At 38.0% G+C, this 21,838-nt stretch overlaps 1 protein-coding gene across 4 annotated transcripts in view; it reads left to right on the forward strand.

Annotated features, from left to right (window-relative positions):
* Window positions 1–21,838, forward strand: part of ARHGAP6 (Rho GTPase activating protein 6) — a 334,401-nt gene that overhangs the window by 276,169 nt on the left and 36,394 nt on the right. For all 4 annotated transcript variants that reach the window (XM_062601142.1, XM_062601150.1, XM_062601153.1 and 1 more), the window contains exon 3: window positions 15,801–15,872. In XM_062601142.1, the coding sequence (XP_062457126.1) occupies window positions 15,801–15,872 (72 nt within the window). The remainder of the gene's footprint in view (window positions 1–15,800; window positions 15,873–21,838) is intronic.

A 21,838-nucleotide genomic window follows, 5' to 3' on the forward strand; every position in this document is an offset into this window, starting at 1 on the left:
CTCCTCCATGGGCCCGATACAGAGAGGTTTACTAATGTAGAAGAACCAGTTCCTGGAATTGGGGCTGGTAAAGCAATTTAGTAAGGCCCATTATCTGCTTAAGACTCTGCATGTAACATTCTTCCACTGCTTTTTTTTTTTTTTTTTTTTTTTTTTGAAGAGATATGGAAGAATGTTGGGGGGATTTCTGGACAACAGCCTTCTCTCTATTTCTACTCATGTCTGTTTAATACCTGTTTAAAACCAGGGTGTCACCAATAATCCTCACTATCAAAGCGCTGTGCAAGATTACTTGTAGAAATCGTTCCATGTATTACTACCCACCCTTGGCTGCAAAGCTGGGGTTGGGTCAGAGCATGGGCAAACATCCCTTGGGAAGAGGAGGAAAAGACGTCTCTGCTGAGGAGGAAAGGGATTTTAATAGATGTCAGGAAAATGAGTAGGAAAGAAAGCTATTTTTTTTACAGGATATATTTTTTTAGCCTGGTAAGAGGTATTTACATTTGCATTACATTAAAGCATAATATGTGTTACCACTTGTGATTATTGCTTATTTTGTTCTTTGTAGATAGATGATCATTTGTTGTAGGTTTATGCACTGCCTCCCACTTTGGGAAGAAAGACTGCCCACCTCGTGGTCTCAACTACTGTAATAAGAAAAAAATAGTAGGCAAGTATTCATTTCAGTAGGTAGCAGTTCTTTTTCTGCACTGATTGTGCAGGGGTTCAAGCATTGTAACCAGGAGTACACAGAACCAGCTACTCCCTGTCTCCTCTGCCACTCTCTTTTTTGGGGGGCAGGTGATGTCTGTTTTGTTAGAATAAAATGGTGCTTCTGAGAGTTACCAGGCCAGATTAGCAAGATGTTGTAAGGGCATATGCATTGCCAGTCCCATACTGTACAGCTCGGTCTGGTGCATTTCACAGACTCAAAACTGACCGTAGGCATCAAAAGGAGAAAACAAGCAGACAAAAGCTCCTGTCAGCTTCTATGTTAGCTTTGCTTATGTTTTGTTTTGACAGGCTTGGTGCAACCTATGCTTATTTGTTAAGACATCAAAAAAAAAAAAAAAAAAAAAAAATTTGAACCTTCTTCTTTTTTGTCAGCCTAGAAATTATTGTTCTAAATATGTAGCTGACATTATACCTCCTTATATGAAATTACCTGGAGAGAAGAAATGCCGTTCTTGGACTGATAATAAAACATAAGAAGATACTTCAGGAGAAATGGCAGTCAACAGGATGATCAAGCACTCATATCTATGGCAATAGTGGCCTAGTTGATATGGTCATTGCCCTTCAATTCCATCAAACAAAACAAACAAACAAACAAAAAAAACTGCCCACCTCCTAATCTTAGGAGATCCCTGTCCCTGCCCCACTGATCTGTGAGTTGAAATGTCCCCCAAATCCCATGTGTTGAAAGAGTGGCTTATTTTATAGCTATGTTTAATCTTAGTTTTGCAGCAGTTTAATAGGGACTTGTGGATCAATCAACTTAAGGTAGCATCACCTTCAGAGTTTATGAGGTCTCCTGATATTCTAATGTTCATCCTTAAGTGGATGGCACCTTTCAAGTGACCCGTAAAGATGGGAAAAGAGAAGATGCTGAAAGGACTTAGAAGGACCAGAACTGAGAAAAGGTTCTTGTGATGAAAAAGGTTGTGGGATTACTCAGTTATGAGACTCTGAGGTAGAGGAAAGTGCCTACTTAAAAAGGGAGAGTTCCCTTTTGTTCTACAACAAAGGAGAAGAGGTGAAAAGTTAAGGTGAATTCTTCTAATTAAAGATAGGAAATGTTAATTTAACCTGGATGAGGTAGAATTTGAGTCAGCAGAGGGACTCTAGGTTTGACACAGAATCTCTCTATTTCTCTTATTGGACATTTTTACTTAGAAGTTTCTAAATTACTTCAGGCCAAAATTTGAGATGTGGGAGTGTCAACTAAATAATGTTTCTCTGTGTGTGTACTACCTCAGATTCAAAAGCTTATATTCAGTCAATTTGAAGTTGTAATAATAGTTAAGAACTTCGGGAGTATTTTTTTGTTTTTCATATGTCATTCCTTTCTTATAAGCAATAATAATTAATCCCTGTATCAACCCATGTTTCAGTAGAGTACTGCAGGATGCTTCAAACTTCCTTTTTTATAGGAGAAGTACTAGCACTGGACTTCAGACCTATATCTTCAAACTGACTTGCTGAAATATCTAGGTTCCACTCTCATCTCCCAAATACGAGATTGATATAAGCAAGTTTGAACTTTGAGGTTACATGTTGGTGCAGGATTGTTAACAGATCAGATGCCACAGATTGCAACAGATGCAATAGGTTGGGCTAAAGCCAGAACGTCCATCTCTGTGATGAATTGTCTTGCTTTTGTTGGCTTGGGTCACAGCCTTAATGTTACGTTGATACAGTGTTTTTGTTTTAACATGTACCACATTCCAGAGTGTATTTACCTTGTAGTACTAGTACTACATAAACCCAAAAGTACGAAGTTAGTGTATTTGAATGTTCCTCAGATGTTCTGAAGCAAAGATGCAAGGGTGAGCCACAGAAATGTCTTTGCTTTCCACTGATGATACTGATGATAAACATGTTATCCAGCTATTTTAACAAGTGTACCAGATGTAGTAAAAGAGATGAATTGCCTTTACTGAGAAGACTGTTTACGGTATTGATGCCACCTATGACAAGAGTGTATATCCACACAACTAGTTATTGTTAGCAGCAACCAGGTCATACGCCGTTGTTTCAGTAATCACAGCAGATGTTTGACTTTCTGCCTGAGCTTTTGTCTGAACTGCATACGGGGAGAAAGAAGGTAATTTTAGTGTTTGACTAGTGTCTACCAAATTTAGTTCTCAGATCTCTCGGTTAGTTAAAATTACAGTGAATATGATCTAATCTTGAACTGGGAGACCTAAATACAATCCTAATCATTTCTAGAAAGGATATAGTTTATCCTGCTTTTGTATGTGCTGGTGCACATTTTCATATGCAAGTTTTATAGCTAATTTTGTCAGATGTGCAGATGTGTGAAGCTGCACATCTGCTCATGTGAAATAAATAATAGTCTGCTATTAAATTTCCTTAAGTAAGTTAAATTTGAAGGCGCAACACTTCATAAGTATATAATTTAAGAAATTTTGAAACTGAACAAAACATATATGGTTGGGTTTTCTGATTTTTTGTTGTTCATTGGTGCACTTTGTCCCCAGTATGTTCCTGTTAAGCTCTGAATAAAAATGGGAATTCAGAATTGTGTGTTCTCTACTTCTTGTTTATTTTGGCAGAGAGTGGATTTTTGGGTCTGTTTTCTGTTTACATTACTCGTCATTGTATTTCATTACCCATTTTCCTTAACACTGAGGGTGACTATGATTTTTATCTGGACTTGCATTTTTGTAATGGCTCCAAGCTGGTCATTGTGTTTAATCACTGACCATGTAATACACTTTTTAGACTTTATAACAGTGGAAAGCATCTAAGTAAACTGTATCCTATACTTTGTGGGGCTATGAGATTAACTGGAGGCTTTTATATTGGCGTACACTATATCTTTTAAGTGGAGTGGCGAATTACCACTCTTCTTAAAGGCAACATCTGACAATTCTTCCCATGTAGAAGAGTCTCCAACATGATCCTATGAGTCCATGGTTTGTTTGTAAAGTTTTCTTTTAATACAGCTGTGTTCATGAAGGTTATATTAGAGACAAGCAAGGCTAAATTTTGCTTCTTTAATTATATTAATAATTCTTGGATCTGCTCTGTTGATGTCAGGCTTGCTAGGAGAGCTTAGTGAAAACCGTGTATCTTGCTGAATTTTAGATGGAGGCTTTTTTTTTTCAAAATCCCAAATTTCCATATAAATATATAAATTTTATGGGGATTTTTCCCCCTGAGAAAATAAAAGCAGTATCTCTCAGTATGAAAAGAGAAAACAAAATGGATTTAAAGTTTTAAGCTGAGAGAAGCCCCAGCTGCAGAGTAAAGATGGTTAGAGTACGGTGTCACAGGCTGCTGCATATGAGTTTGTCAAAGTGTCAGTAACAGGAGCTTTTCCAGGCAGGGAGATAAGGAAGCCAAGAATTTCATTTTTTTTTCTCCCTAGGCAGAAATTTTCAGAATTTCTTGTTGTGATTTTTTTTTCAGATTTGACTTTTAGCCATAATTGAGACAAGAAAAAAAATTGAAATAAATGAAGCTTACAAGAATATGTTTTTTTAACTGTAGAACAGGGGAAGTAATAAATTATCTTCACTGAGTTAGGAAAGTTTTTAGTGATCTGTTCCACTCTAATCTTTGCTTTTAGTCAACTGTTACTAAAGACACTGTGTAATGCACATCAGATTGACTTCCAAGATTTTGTGGTATCACATAGTAGGTTTTACATGTCTGTTTATACTGCGAATACTTTATTCAGCATGTTTATTCCATCAGTTAGTGACAGGCTAATGGTTTTAAAAGCAAATGTTTCTGTACTCCGTACCAATAAAAAAGTTTGCCTTTTCAATTTTGGTATATACCTAGAAGCATCATACATTTTGTTCAGTGCTATACAAATACAGAAAGGAAATACAAATGCTAGGCTTTTTGGTGAAATCTGTGGCACTGTTAATGTGAGCATGAAACAGTTAGCATATATTGCAACAGAGTTAGTATCTTTAAAAGAGATATTTGTCTTACTTCCAAGAATCTACCTGTTGTGTGGATATGTTTATGTGAAGTTGGAGAAAGAGGATGGAAACTGAGGGAACACTTTGCTTTGCTGAGCTCAGTGAGCAGAAGTATCCCTGTCTTTCAGTGGGTATTGCAATGAGGCAGAAGGATCTTGCTGAAGCTCCAGAGATAGATAAGGAAGTATTATGATCCACAGTTCCATGTACAAATGTCCTAAAACATAATTCTCTGGGACTGAATGATTATTAGGGCATAGTAACTCTAGGGGATTGTGTTGCTCATTTAGATACTGATTTTTGTGGAGTTAGGATCGTTTTATGCAAATCCAGATACTGTTAAGCGATTGCCGTGTACATTTGTGATTGCTGTATACATTTGTGTACATTTGATGTGAAGTCCCATTGGATTTAGAAATTAGTTGTGAAATGTCCTTTCCAATATAATTTCCTTGATAGTACACTTGAAATAGCTATGGCCTATAAATTCATATAAATACATTAAATGTTTTATCTATATTATTATGCTGCGTGAAAATCTCAGCTTTCGTTTTAAAATGTTACTCATGGATAAATAGAAAAGCTCAAACATACATTCTGAGTAAACTAGTTTCAGGAATGAGAAGGCATATAAAAAGTAGACTGTACACACAGTGTTTTGCAAAATCAGATGGATTTGATTCTTTTTGTTTTTTAAGCCTGTGTTCTACCAAATACAATGTATTTAGTACTTAATGTAGTCCTGATCCTGAAAATAGTTGTGCTTCCGAACACTTAATTAGGCTGTCCTGCTTTTTGCAAGTAATCCATATATGTATATGGTGATTCTATAGTGACTTAAGATTTTGTTCTTTATTACTACTCATTATGATTTATTACAATTTATCTTCAAAACCAAAGAATAAAATGCTGGCATTACAGCCTACTGGTTTTCATGTTCTGCTTGACTTTGCCTGAAGACTGCTTTAATGTGTATTTTCTGCTGTTATAAATCTTAAAATTTCAGTTGAAAAACAGATTTATTTCTCTTATCTTCTGCATGTTGCTTCTTTCAAAAGTGCATTGGGGAAGTATTCCTGATGAGGATTCCTACTTAGGTAGAAGGGTAAGTTTCTAAATTTTCGACTGTGTGGTTTTGGTGCAGTTTTAGTTGCTGCCAGCAGTCTAAATTCAGTCACTGAGTACTGATTAGGAAAGATAAGATGACTACAGATAGATTTATTTCATCAGAGGTGTTGTACAGTGTGTATCCTTGTATTTTTTCCTTTCTTTTATCAGCCTTTACACTGTAAGGATGCTTTCAGCATTATCAGTGTAGTAGGAAATGAGCACTGACTGAATTGTCGTAGATTCTAAATAGCATTTGTTTTTCAGGCTTTTACACTGAAAAGGCTACCCAGAGATTTAAGGGAGAACTAAAATCCTGTACCAAAAGATTTAAAGAATGGGTTAGACAAATGTCTGTCTCTGGTAGTCAAAGAATATTTGACTCTGTTTCTCTGCAGGAATTTGGTCTAGGTGATCTCTGCAGATCTCCTCGTACCTTTTATCCATATAGTTTATCATTTTTCAACATCTATTTCTGTTTATTAATAAAAAGCATGCAAGCATGGTGATGGATGCTACCTGTACAGAGGGCAATTAATGATTAGAATGAGACATTGTTAGAAAAAAGATATACTGGCATTTTTTTTTCAAAGAAATAATGTCTAAATTATTGGAGAGACAAACTTGTCCCCTGAAAGACTTTCTGCAGCTTGAGTCCACATCCTTGCACTAAAGGCGACTCTCTCCTTTCAGTTATTCGTCAAGGCTCTGAGCACTGTGGAAGAATACTGTACCCTGGGTTTATCAGTGCTGGAGGGAGGAGACCAAGTTATGAAGGCTGGCTTATTTTCTTGCACAGCTCCCTCTCTGAGGAGAAATTTCAAGTAGAGGAATGTATGAAGGGGTCATAACAACACCACGATGGTCAGGTGATAGTATGGGATGCCTGAAACCATTGATCTCTGAAATAGTTGACCATGACCATGACCACTGACAGGTCCTCTGCCATTTGGCGAATTCCCTGTTCATTTGAAGAGCTCAAGCCGTGCTCATGCAGAGCGATCCGGGGCAAATGCTTCAGGCAGATTATAAAGCAACTTGGCTGCTGCTTGACCCACCAGTATGTGTATACAAGCCAGCTTACCAGTACATAGAAAATGTAATGCCAACTGCAGACTGGTCTGCCTCTAGCCTGCCCAGTACTCTGGGAAGTAAAAGTAAGTTTCCTTCTGATCAAATCAAGAGTCACCTTGACTAGGAATGGCATGGAAGTATTTTTTATTCTTGTATTTGTAAAATCGCTTTTTATTTAATCAGGAGACAATTTTTCCCCTCCGTGGGTTTAAGGAAGTTGTAGAGCTATAATCTGTATTTGTATTACCTCAACTACTGTATCAATGCTCCTGGTTTATTTTTTGTAGAGCTATAATATTTTCTTTTACTGTAGTTTGTTCTGATATAGTACTGCAGACCATTTCCGACCTATTTTACCAACAATTACGGAAGTTCTCCAAGCAGGGAATGTTGTTGTCTTTCTCAAAGCATTTAAACTTCTGCCCACCATCGTGGTTTCCAGGTGGCCTTCATGAAGAATCAATGGTAGCAGCAAACTCCCTGGTGTGCCGTATTCTATCTATAATAGGAATTTCTTCTGAGTTTAGGGAAATTCCGGCCACACTAGGAGCACTGCTGCAATCTACACTGTACCTATATTTTAGTCATCTTTCACCTGCTACTTTACGTTGCTGGTTCATAAATCACATCTTTAGTCTGACTGCAGTCTATTGCCCTGAGCTATGGAAAGAGTGGTTCCCTTTTACTTCAGTATGCCTGGAGAAATTTTTTTGCTTCCAATACCGTTGCAAGGCAGTATGCTTCATGAAAGATCCTTCCTGGAAAAAAATGTGTAGCGAATTGCTCTTTGGCCACTCTGTCATTTTTTAGATAGAAACAGGATATGGGACTTAAGTATGTATGACACAGTTAATCTTCAGCAAATATAGCCTGCTGAAGCAAGCAGAGTGACTCTCTGCCTGTGCACAGGGAATTCAAACCTGGTTTCCTGCTTCTTTTCTCCCTTTCTCTGAATCCACCTGCTTTTTGTTAGCCCCTGCTGACAACCATAGAAGGGCATGCAAGGGCGTTTGGTCCTTCCTTTGTAATCCTCTAAAGGCTGCCAGGTAGCTTTGCATGTTTGTTTGAGCAAGATATTTCCGTTGTCCCTTCTATGTATGGCTGCAGCAGTTTCCCTCGTGCTTGCATAGAAAAAGATCTAAGCAGCTGCTTATTGCGAAGTCAAAGTGAGGTTCTTTCCTTAGGGCCAGCTAAAAGTGTGGCAAATACCATTAAGCACCAAAAGTTTATTAGTTTTTTTTTACTTTAACTATCTTTAAATAGTTTAATGCTGTGCTTTTTAGTTTCCTCTGTAAAGCCTAGTGAATATCTTATTCCTCAGAGTTCATGTAATACTCTCAGACATTTTTAGTTTATTGGTGAATAAGAAGGTATTTAAAGGATGTAAAACTGTACATTTTTCCACATCAGTAATGCAGAAACAGCTGAAAATATTTTCTTTAAACTTTCCAAACAAAATCATCTCTGGTCGGAGACCAAATACAGAAAGGTCAAGGAATACATGAAAAAAAATAAAATAAAAACAGAAAGTAGGGAATGAAAGTTGAGCCTAAATCTCAATTTTGGTGTGGTCATTTGAAATTCTGAGATAATTGAGTATTCTGACTCAATTTCAGGGATATTAATACGCAGCATGAACAAATTGAAAGCAGGCATGCTTTTTGTGCTCTTTTTAGAGTTGCTTTTGGTATAGCTCTGCTCATGTTCATCTGTTAAACCTGCAGCCTTCTGGACTGTGGAAGTACAGTAGCTTGGGGTAGCACTGGGAAGGAGTCTCCTCCTTAGCCCCTCTGCTTGCACAGATGAGCTGTGCAGAAAGGTGGCAGGACCTGAAGGCTGTGAATTCTGCAGTTATGATTCAGGTCCAGTTCCTGAAATCCTTATCCCCTAGGGACTAGTTTGACTCTCACAGTTAAATTACATTGCATATGCGTTTACCCACCAGTTAACAATATGTCCCTTGTACTGACAAGCACAGGGGAACATATTTCAAAATACAAAAGGGGTTATTTTTAATAGCATATATACTTGGAGATTGTTTAAAACCTTACAGTACACATGGGAAGGTGTAGACAAATAGAGTTGAAATGTCATATTTTGTTATGATTCCTCTGTCCTCAGAAACTAAGTAGTATTTGCTATCTGAATTACAGCACTTCCCGAAGTCAGCTTTCTATAGGGGGAAGGAATTCATACCTATTTCATTCGACTTATCTATGTCCCACTCTTATGCTACACATAACTTTTTTTCTTCAACAAGTTAGGACATGAACTCTTCCTGATAGAAATAGACCTTGAAAATGGAGTTCAATAGAAACGGTGCATTTTTCATTTTAGATTTGATTCTAATTTAGAACTACACATTTTAGATGTGTTTTCCCAAAAAGCAGGACAGTCTACTGATACTATGCTCAGCTGGTGTAAAGTAATATGTCACCTTTGCCTTTAATGTAGCCATGAAGCATCAAAAATCTATTAATGCTTGACAACCAAGCTATGGAGTGATTTCTCTTTTTTTTATTTGCATCAATTATTTGTAAACTGCTGTTCGTTTGATAAAATTCCAATTCTGGTAGGGGGCAGCTTTCTTTGGAGGTAGGTCAGAATTCCAGCAGTTCTGCATTCTAGGCTAGTTCCAAGGCAACTTACGAATATTTTCTAAATAAATAATTTCATTGATATATCATTATGGCTGAATCCTTAGCATTACACAGTAAAGAAGCAAGCTGTTTGTAATGCAAAGCTTAAGCTTCCAGCAGCAGCATCACCTAAACCTGCATGTTTGTGCTTTGGAACTCCTTTGGTTTATTTTACCAGTCAATAATACAATAAATAGGCCAAAGCAATTGAAACCTACATCCCATAACAACAGGTTGCAGAACAGTCTTATAGGATGGGGAGGAAGAGAAAAAGAAGGCACTTTTGTCCCTCTGATGTGATGAGGTTTGCATCTGTCCTTATCAGTGTTGCTTGTTTCTTCTGCCTTCACACATCCATCAGGAACTTGGTGGCACTGGAAAGGCTCAAGCTTGTTTGTTGTCATAAATGGCCAGAGAAACACTGTAGTAGACGGGCAGGTATGAAGGGAGCTGACGGAGTAGCTCAGCGTTGTCCTTTGCCAGCAGCTTGGGCAACGTGCGGAGGCAAGCAGATGTGAGCCTGCTAATATGGCCTGTCTTATTTTAGCTGCAGGTTAACAAGTGCAAAGGAGTGCTAATCTAAAACCAAGTGCAATTAGAGAGCAGCAAGTAGATGCAGAGTGAGAACTGCAGTAGAGAGAGAGCCCTGGAGTTGTGAAGCTGTATAATAATCTGTATTGCTAGAAAGTGTGTGTGTGTTGTTAAAGGGAGAAAGAGAAGGATGGGAAATACCTGTGAGCTCAGCTTTTGCATTTTCGTATTGCGTTATGTGTCAAAAACTTTTGCTTCTGGTTCTCTAATTGAAAATGTTTACCTTCCATCTGTGCTGCAGCTGGCTGGGCTGGAAAGTTACTGCATGAGGACAGTGCGTTTCAACACCCAAGTTAATCTAAATAAATATTTCAAGACAGACATTTATAGTCACAAAATGATGAAGTGAAACCAGCATCCTCTTATTCAAAAGATCAGCTCCAAGTGCACATTCAGAAGCAAGTTTGCTTTGTATGGTGACCAGAAGTGTCTGCAAGCACAAACGGTGCATCCGTGAAAGAATAAAGCACAATCTGTTCTTCATTGGGCTCTGTCTGCCGAGCTCAGTGGTATTTTCGGATTGCAGAGTCCTTATTAGTTGAAATGTTGCTCAGGCAAGAGAGAGTAGAGCTGGGCTTGGGGTTCCCAGGCTGATTCCAAGGCTGGCACTTTGAAAATGAATCATTCCTAGTGAGTGAAGTGAACAGAGAAGTCTGCAAGGCAGATCAGACTTGGTGCATTGGATGCCACTGAAAGTAATTTTCAAGATAGAATTGACTGCACTTCTAAAAAATACATCCTAATTTTACTTGTTTTTTCTTTGCATTTAATTGTATCCAGTTATTAGCACCCCATCAAATGAAAATGGTCATGAATACAGCTACTACAAAGTACTTTAGAAATCTCAAATAGCCTTCAATATCAGGATTATCATTTGTTTCTGTTTTGATGAAAGAGCTATGGGTGTGATATTCATCTCTTACATAACTCCTCTCATTATTCTGTGTGAAAATAACCCTTACTTGTAGAACAGGACAAATTTTCTTCCCTAAATGGACAAGAAACACAACTCTTGTAAGCAAAGGAAGATGCCAATAAATGAGAGGCATGTTTTTTTGTTTAGTAAACTGGTAAGCAAAAAAACATTTCTTTTGTCAAAAAACACTTAGTTAAATTAATTTAAAGCCTCTAATTGGCCTTACGTATTAGAAAAAAGTTTTTGGTTAACAAAAAGGTGTCCTTGCATATAAGTGACTTAAAAATATGCTCTAGGTAACCCTGCTGAGTGGGGAGGTTGGACTGGATGATCTCCAGAAGTCCCTTCCAACCTTACTGATTCTATGATTCTATGAAAAAGAAGGTCCATTCATAAGTATAATTCATTAGTTGATGCATAAAGAAAGGAAGAGCAGAAGAATCTTTTTTTTTTAAGCTTCACTGCAAACTTACTCCCAGGAAAACTTCCATCATCTGAAGTATCTGTAATATATGTGATACTGTCAGAAACATGACTTAGAAAGCTCAGGTGCTGTTGTTGTTTTTACTTTATATTATATTAATTACGAAACAAGTTAAAGAAAATTCACTAAGGCTTCGTAGTACGGTGACTATTTAGTGACATAATATGAAATTGGTGGCAAGAATTCCTCACTGTTCACTCCAGGTGTCCCATTAACTGTATCATCATGAGGAAATTCCATCTACCTAATCTGTGACGCTTTTGCTTATGCTTAGCAGCAATCATACCCACTAACTAGGCATTCTGGTTTCCCTAACTTTAGAATGAGTAAAGCAGTATTTTGGGTAAGCGAGAGTAACAGGATTCAGTTTGCGCTCTATCCCAGTCATATTTGGTGCTGGTAGGTGATCTTGAACACAGAAATTTGGCATTAAAAATATGTCAACGACTTATATTTTGAAGTACCCTCTTCCCTTTTTTTTTTCTTTCTTAAGCTGGAATTTATATATTTTGATCATAAAAATAGCTTCCTATTGCCTAGTTTGTACAACCCTGGTCTCACTTAGAGGAAAATGCAGGTCTTGAAATGAGTTGAGAGTTTTAGTGAAAATTAAATGGTGCTAGTGTTGTCGCTGTGGTTGAATTTCAACCTTAAACCAAAATTTTCAAAAACACCCAAAAGTCAGACTCCTAAATTCTTGTCCGAAGTCGGATATATTGGTGGAAATACTCTTGCTGTTTACCCTACAGAATTCTGTAGCCTTTGTTCCAAAACAAAATCCAAAGTAGATGACCTAATTTTTCAAAGAGAAAAGTCCTCTTGGCTTTATCTGAAGCTGGAAGTACTCACGGCTTTGGAAAAAAGGTCATGTAGCAATTTACTGCGCACTCAGGAGTTTGATTCTAGACTCCCATTTTTTAAAATATTCATCATGTTAGTCTTAATATATAGATGCTCAGAGGGTGATGTATGCACTGCAGTGAAAAATGCAGTGAAGATATAAATTAGTAAGTATTCAACAAACAAGTTCACTTCTGAAACAACTGATCACACACAGCTGCCAAGGCACATTTTCTTCAGAAAAGTCAGAATGGGTTCAGAAAGGGCTAAAACAATGCAACTTCCTTCACTTTGAAATTTCTTGTTTGATTCCTTCACTTTGATGTTTTTTGTCTTTTGAGTACTTCACTTGTCTTGCTAATATTCTTGTGTGGAATCTGCTAGACAAGTAATACATTGTTACTTTATAGAAAGAAGACAATAAATTATAATTATATATGCAGAAGGCCAGATAAAATCTAGTGGTTTGGCTTTGTAGTTTAAACACTTTCAAGTCACGACTGAGTATACCAGGCTGTATTTAATAGTACTTTGGGCTGATGTAGTAATACTTTGCATAAATATTTTCTAATTTAGAAAGACACAGTAAGTGTTATACATAGGTAATGATACTTTACCTGTTTCCCAAGAATGCTTTGGATATTAATTATGTTCTCAAAACACAGTGTAAATAATAACTATTAAGCATTATTATTATGAATTGGATAGATTTAAGGTTTAAAAGTGCCAGGACTGCCCAAGCCCTTTGGCACTTCTTGAGTATTTCTGCAGTCCTTATTCCTTACATAACCTGAATCAACTGTCATTTCAAAGCATATTTATTTTTGCAGAATATAGATCATAATTTATCATGCCTTCTGCTGGGAGAAGGAGAGCTGGAACTGAACTCAGGTCTCCTGGCAGATCCTCTGTGCTTTAGCTCTTCAGTAAGATGCATCTCAGTCTCATTTTCTTATGCAAGTCTTTTTCTTAGGGAGGTAAATTCTCAGTTGGTGTAAATGGTTCTAGGTCCACTGACATCAGTGGGACTGCATCCGTTTGTACAAGTGCCTCCTCTCTGTCATTCTGCTTCAGGTATGCACTGCGGCTTAGAATGGGCTCTTCCCTGTGTTTTCTAGTTTTGTCCATCTCCAAAACTGTTTCTTGCTTCTTCACATTCCTCTGGGCCTGGTCATTTGTATACAAAATCCAAGGCTTGCAGAGACAAATGCAGAAATGTTCTCTCAGTTGTCGTTTCGGTGTTGAAGGAATCATTCAGTATGAACAAGGTTCATGAGAAAGCCTTGACAATTTGGCCCTAGAATTTGTTGACCTATTTTCCCTGTGTAAATCAGTGTCATTTGTTTCCATTTTCTATAATGAATAGCATTCATTTTTCTTATATTTCTGTTGTGTTAAACTACGTAGCATTAACCCCCTCAAAAGTTGCACTTGTGTAATTGTAGTAGAAAACCTCTGTATTTTAGATCCAATTTCAACTTTTGTTCTCAATTTTGCATCTCAGTAAACTTTAGTAGGGTGTCTTGGTCTCCATAAAGACTCCAAGACTCCAAAGAGGTAGAAGTCATTTATCAAAAGGCCACTGTGAAGCAGTAATTTGAATTTGTAACGTAGAATATAATTAAAACACACAGACATACATACATGCACATATATAAATACATGTATGTATATAAAGCCAGAACATAAAAGGAGTAGGGAACCCTCTGAAAACAAGTGATACTGTTATCTACGTAAGCGGGCTACTGACTATTTATTTTGTAAAGAAGTGAAAGAAGAATTTCTGTAATAAGCTCAGTTTTATGAACTGGAAATGTTAGAAGGTGTGAAAGAACTCGGCCTATAAATCAATCAAAGTATGACTATGAATTATGAACTTGTCATCTGACTATTGAAAAGGGAAATCTAATCATAGGCCATATCAGGCAATGAATTACCACCATTGCACTGGTGAAATCTCATCTTGAATACCTTATCATTTCTATTCAGTCATAGTTCAGAGAGATCAATTCTCACTGAAGGGGAGAATACAGAAAAGGGGTATTAGTATAACCAGTGAAAGAGGACCTGCCTCTATCTCAAGAGATAGAAACTGAATGTCATAGTTAAGTGAGTGCTAGGAGCAGACACTCTTGCTCTCTCTGAATATATCCAGAGTACAAGCATTCAAATGGAGAGGATGGAACAGGAGCTACATGAGGCAACAAGAAATTTTAGTTTAAGATAAAATAGGATATGAGCTGGCCATGAAAGGATCAGAATTTGTCCAGCTGTCTGTTGAGTTGTGTTCTGAGAATGGCTTTCAATAGGAGTTGAGGGGAAAAGATCGGGGAACGGACTATATTATCTTATTGACTGTAATTGCAAGGATGAGGGTTAATCCAAGGACATCCCCTTCAATCCTTCATAGTATGTTCCCTACCGTAAAAGCCCACTTAAGACATATTTTTAAAAAACTAAGAAAACATGTTGAGGCAGACTGTTTGGTGTTCTTCTTACTATACAAGTGAAACAGAAATACTGTGTGTTTAGTTTTGAATTACTGCCATATTACAAAACCAGTAAGACAAAGATGCACATCCGCTAACCTTTAGCTAGAGTGGTGCCTGTGTTAGTATAGACCTTTTATATTTCTTTGGATTTAGAAAACTAAAAAGTGACGAGTTAAAGCAGGCTCCTGTCTTAAGTATTTGTTGAGACATAATAAAATACATTTTTGTTGACTTTTCATTATCTAAGGTGCTGTTGAAGGAAGTAGTGATAGCCAACCTTTGACATAGTTGTTTCAAGAATAAACCTGCCTGTGCCCATTTTTAAAATTCTTAGTCCTTAATGCCTTAGCGAAAACTTGGATAATATATACTGTATCAGAACAATAATTTCTCTAAGACTAATCCGTCTGAACCAGTCTAGACAAACTGCAAGCTCTCAGTGTGAGCTGAGATCAGATGTGTCATGTGAAGATGGTCAGTTGTCAACCAGCTGGTGTGACTGGTATGCGGAATTGTTCTCGGAGCTTAGTCCTCCTTCTCCAAATATTACCTCCAGCTCCCCGACTGAATCATAGTCCTATGACTATGGATGAGGGGAAAGCACAGCCTTTTGGGTTTGTGGGACCTGCTCTCCAGTAACCTATCATGAGCATCCTGCAACAGTCTGAATTGTTAAGTTTTCCATGTTAGTTTTCCATTCTGCCCCGTGGGATCTGGGACCATGCAGGTGTCCATGTGCCCGGCAGCATGCTGCAGGATTTATTTTGGTTCTCCTATTCACAACCTCAGTGTTTGGGTGAACACGGATGCACTCTTCAGAGCTGAAGGAACGGGACAGCCCCCAGCCTTTGTGGAATGTACCCACATCCTTCCTGACTCTCCATACCGTGGTCATCTCAGTTGCATCTTCCAGTTTATGCAATAGTTTGTTCAGCAGTATTTCTCTTCACTTATTTCCTATTTTTGCTCTTACAGATGGTCAAAAGAGGAAGAAATCATTAAGAAAGAAACTGGACTCATTAGGGAAGGAGAAGAACAGAGACAAAGGTAACATGAAATGAGTACATATTCACTGATCAGGTCTAAGTTTTGCATATAGGATTTCTTTAGGCTTAAATGTGTCCTTTCTAGGGTAAGAGAATGTTACCACACTGATGTGTTGCCTAGACTTTTATTTCCAAGTTGCAAAATATGCCCTCTCCTTTTGTATTTTTCATTAGTATAAGCCAGCTGTCCTTGACTGAAGGCTTGTTTCCCAGGAGAAGAGGAGTTAAGTAAAGGCTGGATCTTCCCTTCATTTTTCTTTCTGTACATTTTCTCCATCTACTGCAGAGTGCAGTCTGGATAATATGATCCAGTTGTTTACCTACACTTGCACTCTTCTTTTACAATTCAGAAAGCATGTGAACCAAGCCTAGCGCAAGCTAGTCAATTGACTGGTTTTTCTTTTTCACCTTAAGAAAATAGCCATTGTTTAAAATGTATAAATGCTTCAGTGCAACCGCCTTGTTGGCTTTTAATATACTTCAAATGACATAGATTGACAGATATGGTTGGACTTCTTTTGTTTGGACACTGATCAGCTTTATGAGCTGAGTCCTAATCCACTGGACTTGACCTGTAATTTACTGCCTTTTGAACGCAGTCTAGAGATGGAGACTTCAAACTAGTCTCTGAAATTATTGTTTTGTGCATGTAGGTAATTGTGCATATAATTTTGTGTTCACTCCTAGAAAAGAAGTTCTGAAAAAGTAAAACACTATTGAACCCCACTCCACAAACATACATGCAAACACACAAATTTATAACAGTGAAGCGATTTGGTTAATCTGATGTTATTGATCCTAATCAAATTTAGTAGAAGAATGGAACTTTGAAATTCCATGAAAAAATGAGTATCTTCTTTAGAAAGTTGTTTTGTATTTATTGGAAAGAACATGCTTTTCCTTTAATTTTTGTTTATTTGATGACTTCATATGTGATTATTATTTTCTTGGTTTGAAAATGACTGGAAACTATTTGCATTAATCTTTCTAAAATGAAAAGTCCTTCAATGCTTTTGTTTGGATAAATCCAGTTGCATCCCATTTTGCTTTGTGAATAACAGAGAGTAAAATCTCTCATTTGTTATGAGAATCGCTTGATGCAGTACTGAGTCCACATGCGGAACAAGCCTTCGAGGAAGTGGTTTAATGATTTTATAATCACCTTTGGGGAAAAATCTATCATACTGCTCCCTTCAGTGTACATTACTTCACATTTGGCTGGAGTGTAATTAATCACTCATTATGCTGCTAGTTTCCTTATTTTTTCCCATAATTCTCTTTAGACTTAGGAGTACAAAGCAACATAGTTTTGTGCAAAACCTTCCCTTCTGGTCAGCACATTTGCCTGATGTTCATCTTCATATGGATCTTTGGGGTGTTCTTAAGCTTAGGAAATGGCAAATGACTAATTGTGTCTTTTTAAAATTTTCTGTCTATCACAAATTTTTGATCCAATAAGAACTTCTATCTATTCCCCCCGTATGGATAACACTCTAGATGATCTCTGGAGGTCCCTTCCAACCTTACTGATTCTATGATTCTATGATACTTTAGTAGTCTCCCTTGAAAGTTTCTACTTAGAAGCTATTTTGACAGTCTTAAGTATATTACATCTTTTTATTCACATTTTTCTTTATTGCAGTAGCTGATTTTAGAGATAATAGATATAATTCATCAAAGACTTTATTTTGTTGTGTCAACCCAGTGGATCTTTGCAATTGTATTTCCAGAGCTCCTGCAATGCCACTTTTCCTTTGTTTTTTCCTTTGGCCTTAAGAGATGATAGCTTCCACTTGTGATGTATATAAATACTTACTGCAGCATTACTCTTTGTTCCTCTTAATTCTCTGTGAGCAGAGATACTTCAAACATTTTTCTTGTGCCTTGCTTTGGACTTTCATGATTCCCTTATAGCCTCACTTTATTTCACCTGACCTCTGTTTCTGATAATCACTCAATAATACTGCTTGAGCACTTCATGAATAATAATATTTTCTGCAATTATAAATTTGGGACTTTTTTAGATGTACCTTGCATGTTAGCATTTATACTCCATTTTATTAGTTACGTTTGCGATGGATGTTCTCTTTTTATTAATATAGATTTTTCTGAGTTCACCTTTCCATTTAGGGCTCAGTAGTTGCCCACAGCAAAGGTCAGCACTTTGTGCTTTTTCATCTTTTTATATATTTATATACTTCCTGGTTTTTGGCATTGCTCATATCTTCTGACTAACCTCAGCCATGCATTTTTAACAAATACTATGCTGATCCTCTTAATTTCCCCCCCACACACTTTTTTTAAACTTCAGGCCATTTCCAACATGTACCCCTCCTCTTTATCCTCTTCCTCCCATCTTCTGTTGTCTCTTTCTCATTTATAGTGTGAATTCCAGGATGTCTTATATGCTCTCCCCTTATACAAATTGCTATAGAAACACAAACCTAAGGGTAAATAGCCCAGCACTACTTGAATAGCAGAATTTATATTTCTTCTTCTTCCATTGGGTCTGCTGGACTGACAGAGATGGCAGGTCAGTCAGTAAGGGCACAAAGAGCCAGGAAATCAGAAGGATTTAGGTTCCCAACCAGCTGTGTCAGCAGATTGAGAAGAAAGCTGTGTAATTCATTGCCTATAGCAAACCTATAACAAAGTTGTGCTGCATAGGCAGTTAGCCTAGCATGGTTGGTCCAGAATAACTATTTGCTGTGGTAAGCAGCAGCACAGCATAACACATACTGCTGTGCTGCATGTGCTTGGGATGTGTATGTGCATGGTGGAAGCTGTGCTTCATGTGGGGCATCAGGCAGTGTTGGAGGGCTATGCATGAGGGACAAGGGCATGAGGTTCAAGAATTAGGAGGGACACAGTCCCCAAGCCTTCAGATGATGTTGTGAGAGTACAGACACAAGAGCTGGCTTTTGAAAGAAAAATGTAGACCTTAAAGGGTTGGTGTTGCTTGTGTTTGTAAAGATGAGGCCGCAGTGCTCACATACTGGCTGAGCCACACCTGCTTCCCTAAACAATGATCTCTGTGTTACCGAAGCCCAAGTCAAAGTTAACCTCTCTCACTTTGTGTGTCACAGCAAGCTGAGAGTATTATCCTGCTCTGTTCCACAGTGTTTTTTTAACAAGCATGTCTACCGTTTATTTTATAAAGAGAATATCTTCCATTACTGGGCAACCAGTCCAAAACAAACACTCTGCACTGTGGACGTGGGTGTGCTCACACAAAAGGCCAAGAGTACTTACTCATTCACCCTTGCAGGTCACTAGTCCTCATGCTTGTAAGGAATGCCTTCTTCATTTTTGTCTTGGTCACTAGTTAAACCACACCATTCTGAGAAGGAAACAGGGAGAAGAAGGATGTCAAAGTGGAAACAGAGAAGCAGATACCCAGAACACTTTTTATAGACAAGTTTTGGCCACCTTAGTGCAAAGAGCATTTATAGTGCTCACAGTCAGCTCTGTCCATGGGTATGGGCAGTTCCTGAAAAAGAACGTGGAGGATTTTTGTACTTGACCTTGCCTGACGATTCTTCCCCTTTAGCACAGACGTGCTGAACCGCTCTAGGGTGGAGACTTTTAGAGTAATTCTGCCTGGAGGTACAACCTTTCACAGATTTGTGCCTGAGACAGTTCTCCCTCAACTCCACTCCAACTGATGGCTATACTTTAGAAGCATAATCAAAAGGATATGGTACTCCTATCTTCCAGGACTGTTCTGAGATGTAATCACTCATATTTTAGGACTCCGTCCAATCTGTGGAGTTTTTGCTCTCATAACATCACATTTTATTTAGCTAGATCATTCGATCAACCTGCCTATCAGTTAAATGAGAGTTTCTGCAAACTGTTATACTTTTGAAGGTCGTCACAGACACTAAAGTAAAATTGAATATGCTTTAAATTAGATTGATATTGCTTTGGCATATTTGATGGGTACATCTGTCATCATCTAATTAAAAGAGAAAAAAATCTAAAGTATTTTTTCATTTGTTTTTACTTCTCTGAGTGACTCACCAGAGCAGGATATAGCAAAACTTGCCGGATGTAAAAGAACTAAATAGGAGAGCAGCACTCCACCCAGATATTAAAGGCAATATTTTCAGCTGCTGTTGATGTCTTTGCTTTTCTCTAGCTTGCCTCCTTGTTATTTAGGGCCATCGTGACTATCATCGTGTTGTCCGCATATGTCTCCAAACATTTGCGTTAGCTGCTGACAAACAGTACTCAGGCTAGGAGAACAGTAAAATGTCAGTGGTGCCTGGAATAAGAAATTCTCAGGATGCTCTGCATGCTGGCAGCCGGGTTCTGTTGCCTTACAAATTCAGTGCTAAATTTGACGAGGGCAGGGGCAGTGCCTTTCATCTGCCTCCTGCAAGCGAAAGGGAGGTCAGCATAAGCATGCCTCCTTGGAGAGCCCACTCAAGCATTCCAGGGAGAGGTGCTTCTCAGAAAGGGTTTCTCCTGGAAGATTTTATCAATAAACGAGCTCTGTTTGTGCGTACTTCCAGTAAACTCTGCAGGTGAACGATGAGATATATTCAGAAATAATAATCACTTATTGTAAGATTTGTTTGGCAACCAGGAGTCATCCCTTCTGGTCATGTTCCTGTGTGGAATGTAAATGCTTGAGGCATTCCTCTGTGGGGCCTTAGCAGAGCTAAGATATATGAGAACAGATACATGCTGTTGTTTCTGAGAAAAAGAGGTGCTGCTAACTCTGTGAGAGATGCATGTCCAGGAACAGATCTTTGATTTTCCTTTAGTTACATTTAGAAATTCTCAACATCTTCTTCCATGTTTATTTCGCAGCCGTTCTTAGTAAATTTAGAGGTAGTTCTTATTGCTTCCATTTATTCTTCTTCAGTAATTTGACATGTAAGAATGTCAGCATGCCTGAGAATAGCCTAGGGAAAGAGCTGAGCGTATGAAGCTTCTTTTTCATTACAGTTCATCAGAAATTTATTTTTGCAAGCCTTTTCAGTGCCCTATTGTGCTTCTTTTAAAACTCACAAAATGTCCCTCTGTAGGCATGTGAACAGTCTTTCAAAACAACCTTCTGTTGTATTTTACATTAATATTACCTGAAGTATTGAAGAACATCTTAATTTTTTAAAAAACAAAGTCCTTCCTACACACAAAACCCAAATAACTGGGAAGGTCTCACATCACTTCTTGAAGGTAAATGAGCTCAGACTAGCTGGAGGAGTGAGTTTCACCTGCACTCCTACTCCTACTGCTGAGAGCACTTTGTCTTACCTTTGATCTTCTGCAGTCAGTTCAGTGTTTTGACAAACTGTCAGATGGAGGGAGTTTTACCATCCCATTAATGGATTATGGTTTCCATCTTCCATCTTTTCTTCCTTTCACTGCTCTCTCTCTCCAGATCTGAAGTGGTTAACTGTAGTTAGCGAAAGCAGAGTTACCCAGTCTGGCCAGCCAAAGTGTCTGATTTAAAAATCCCTCTGAGAGCATATTAGTCTTTCAGGTGTCTCCCACTCCATTCCTGTCATTTAAAAATGATTAGTACAAGTACCTCAATAGAATTTAATCACAAGGCTCCATCAGCTCAAAATCAGCACTTAAGCTGTACCTTGTGGGGGGGGGGAGAAGATTAAGAAGACTATGAAAAATTGCTGTGCTATATGTTGTTCATTTGACTAGCATTGGAGGCCTCATTAAGGTCTAGAGTATAGACCCCTGGTTTTTACTAGATTGCTGTGGTTCGTGGGATGGAAGCCACAGTTTCTGCTAGCTGAAGCTTCAGAGAAGTCTTCAAAACTGTACTTGGATTGTGTGGCATGAGGCCAAGTATGCTAACTGTGTGGCTAGTGTATGAGCAATGGATTATCTGATAAGCAAAGAAAAGGATTTCTGGTCAATGAAACTTTTATTTGAACTGGCTGGGAGTTTTTATATGAAATATTTCTTTTTATTAGAAAATGCTGATTTACCGGCACA

This window comes from Rhea pennata, chromosome 1, assembly GCF_028389875.1.
Source record: "Rhea pennata isolate bPtePen1 chromosome 1, bPtePen1.pri, whole genome shotgun sequence".
In the NCBI taxonomy this organism is placed as follows: Eukaryota; Metazoa; Chordata; class Aves; order Rheiformes; family Rheidae; genus Rhea; species Rhea pennata.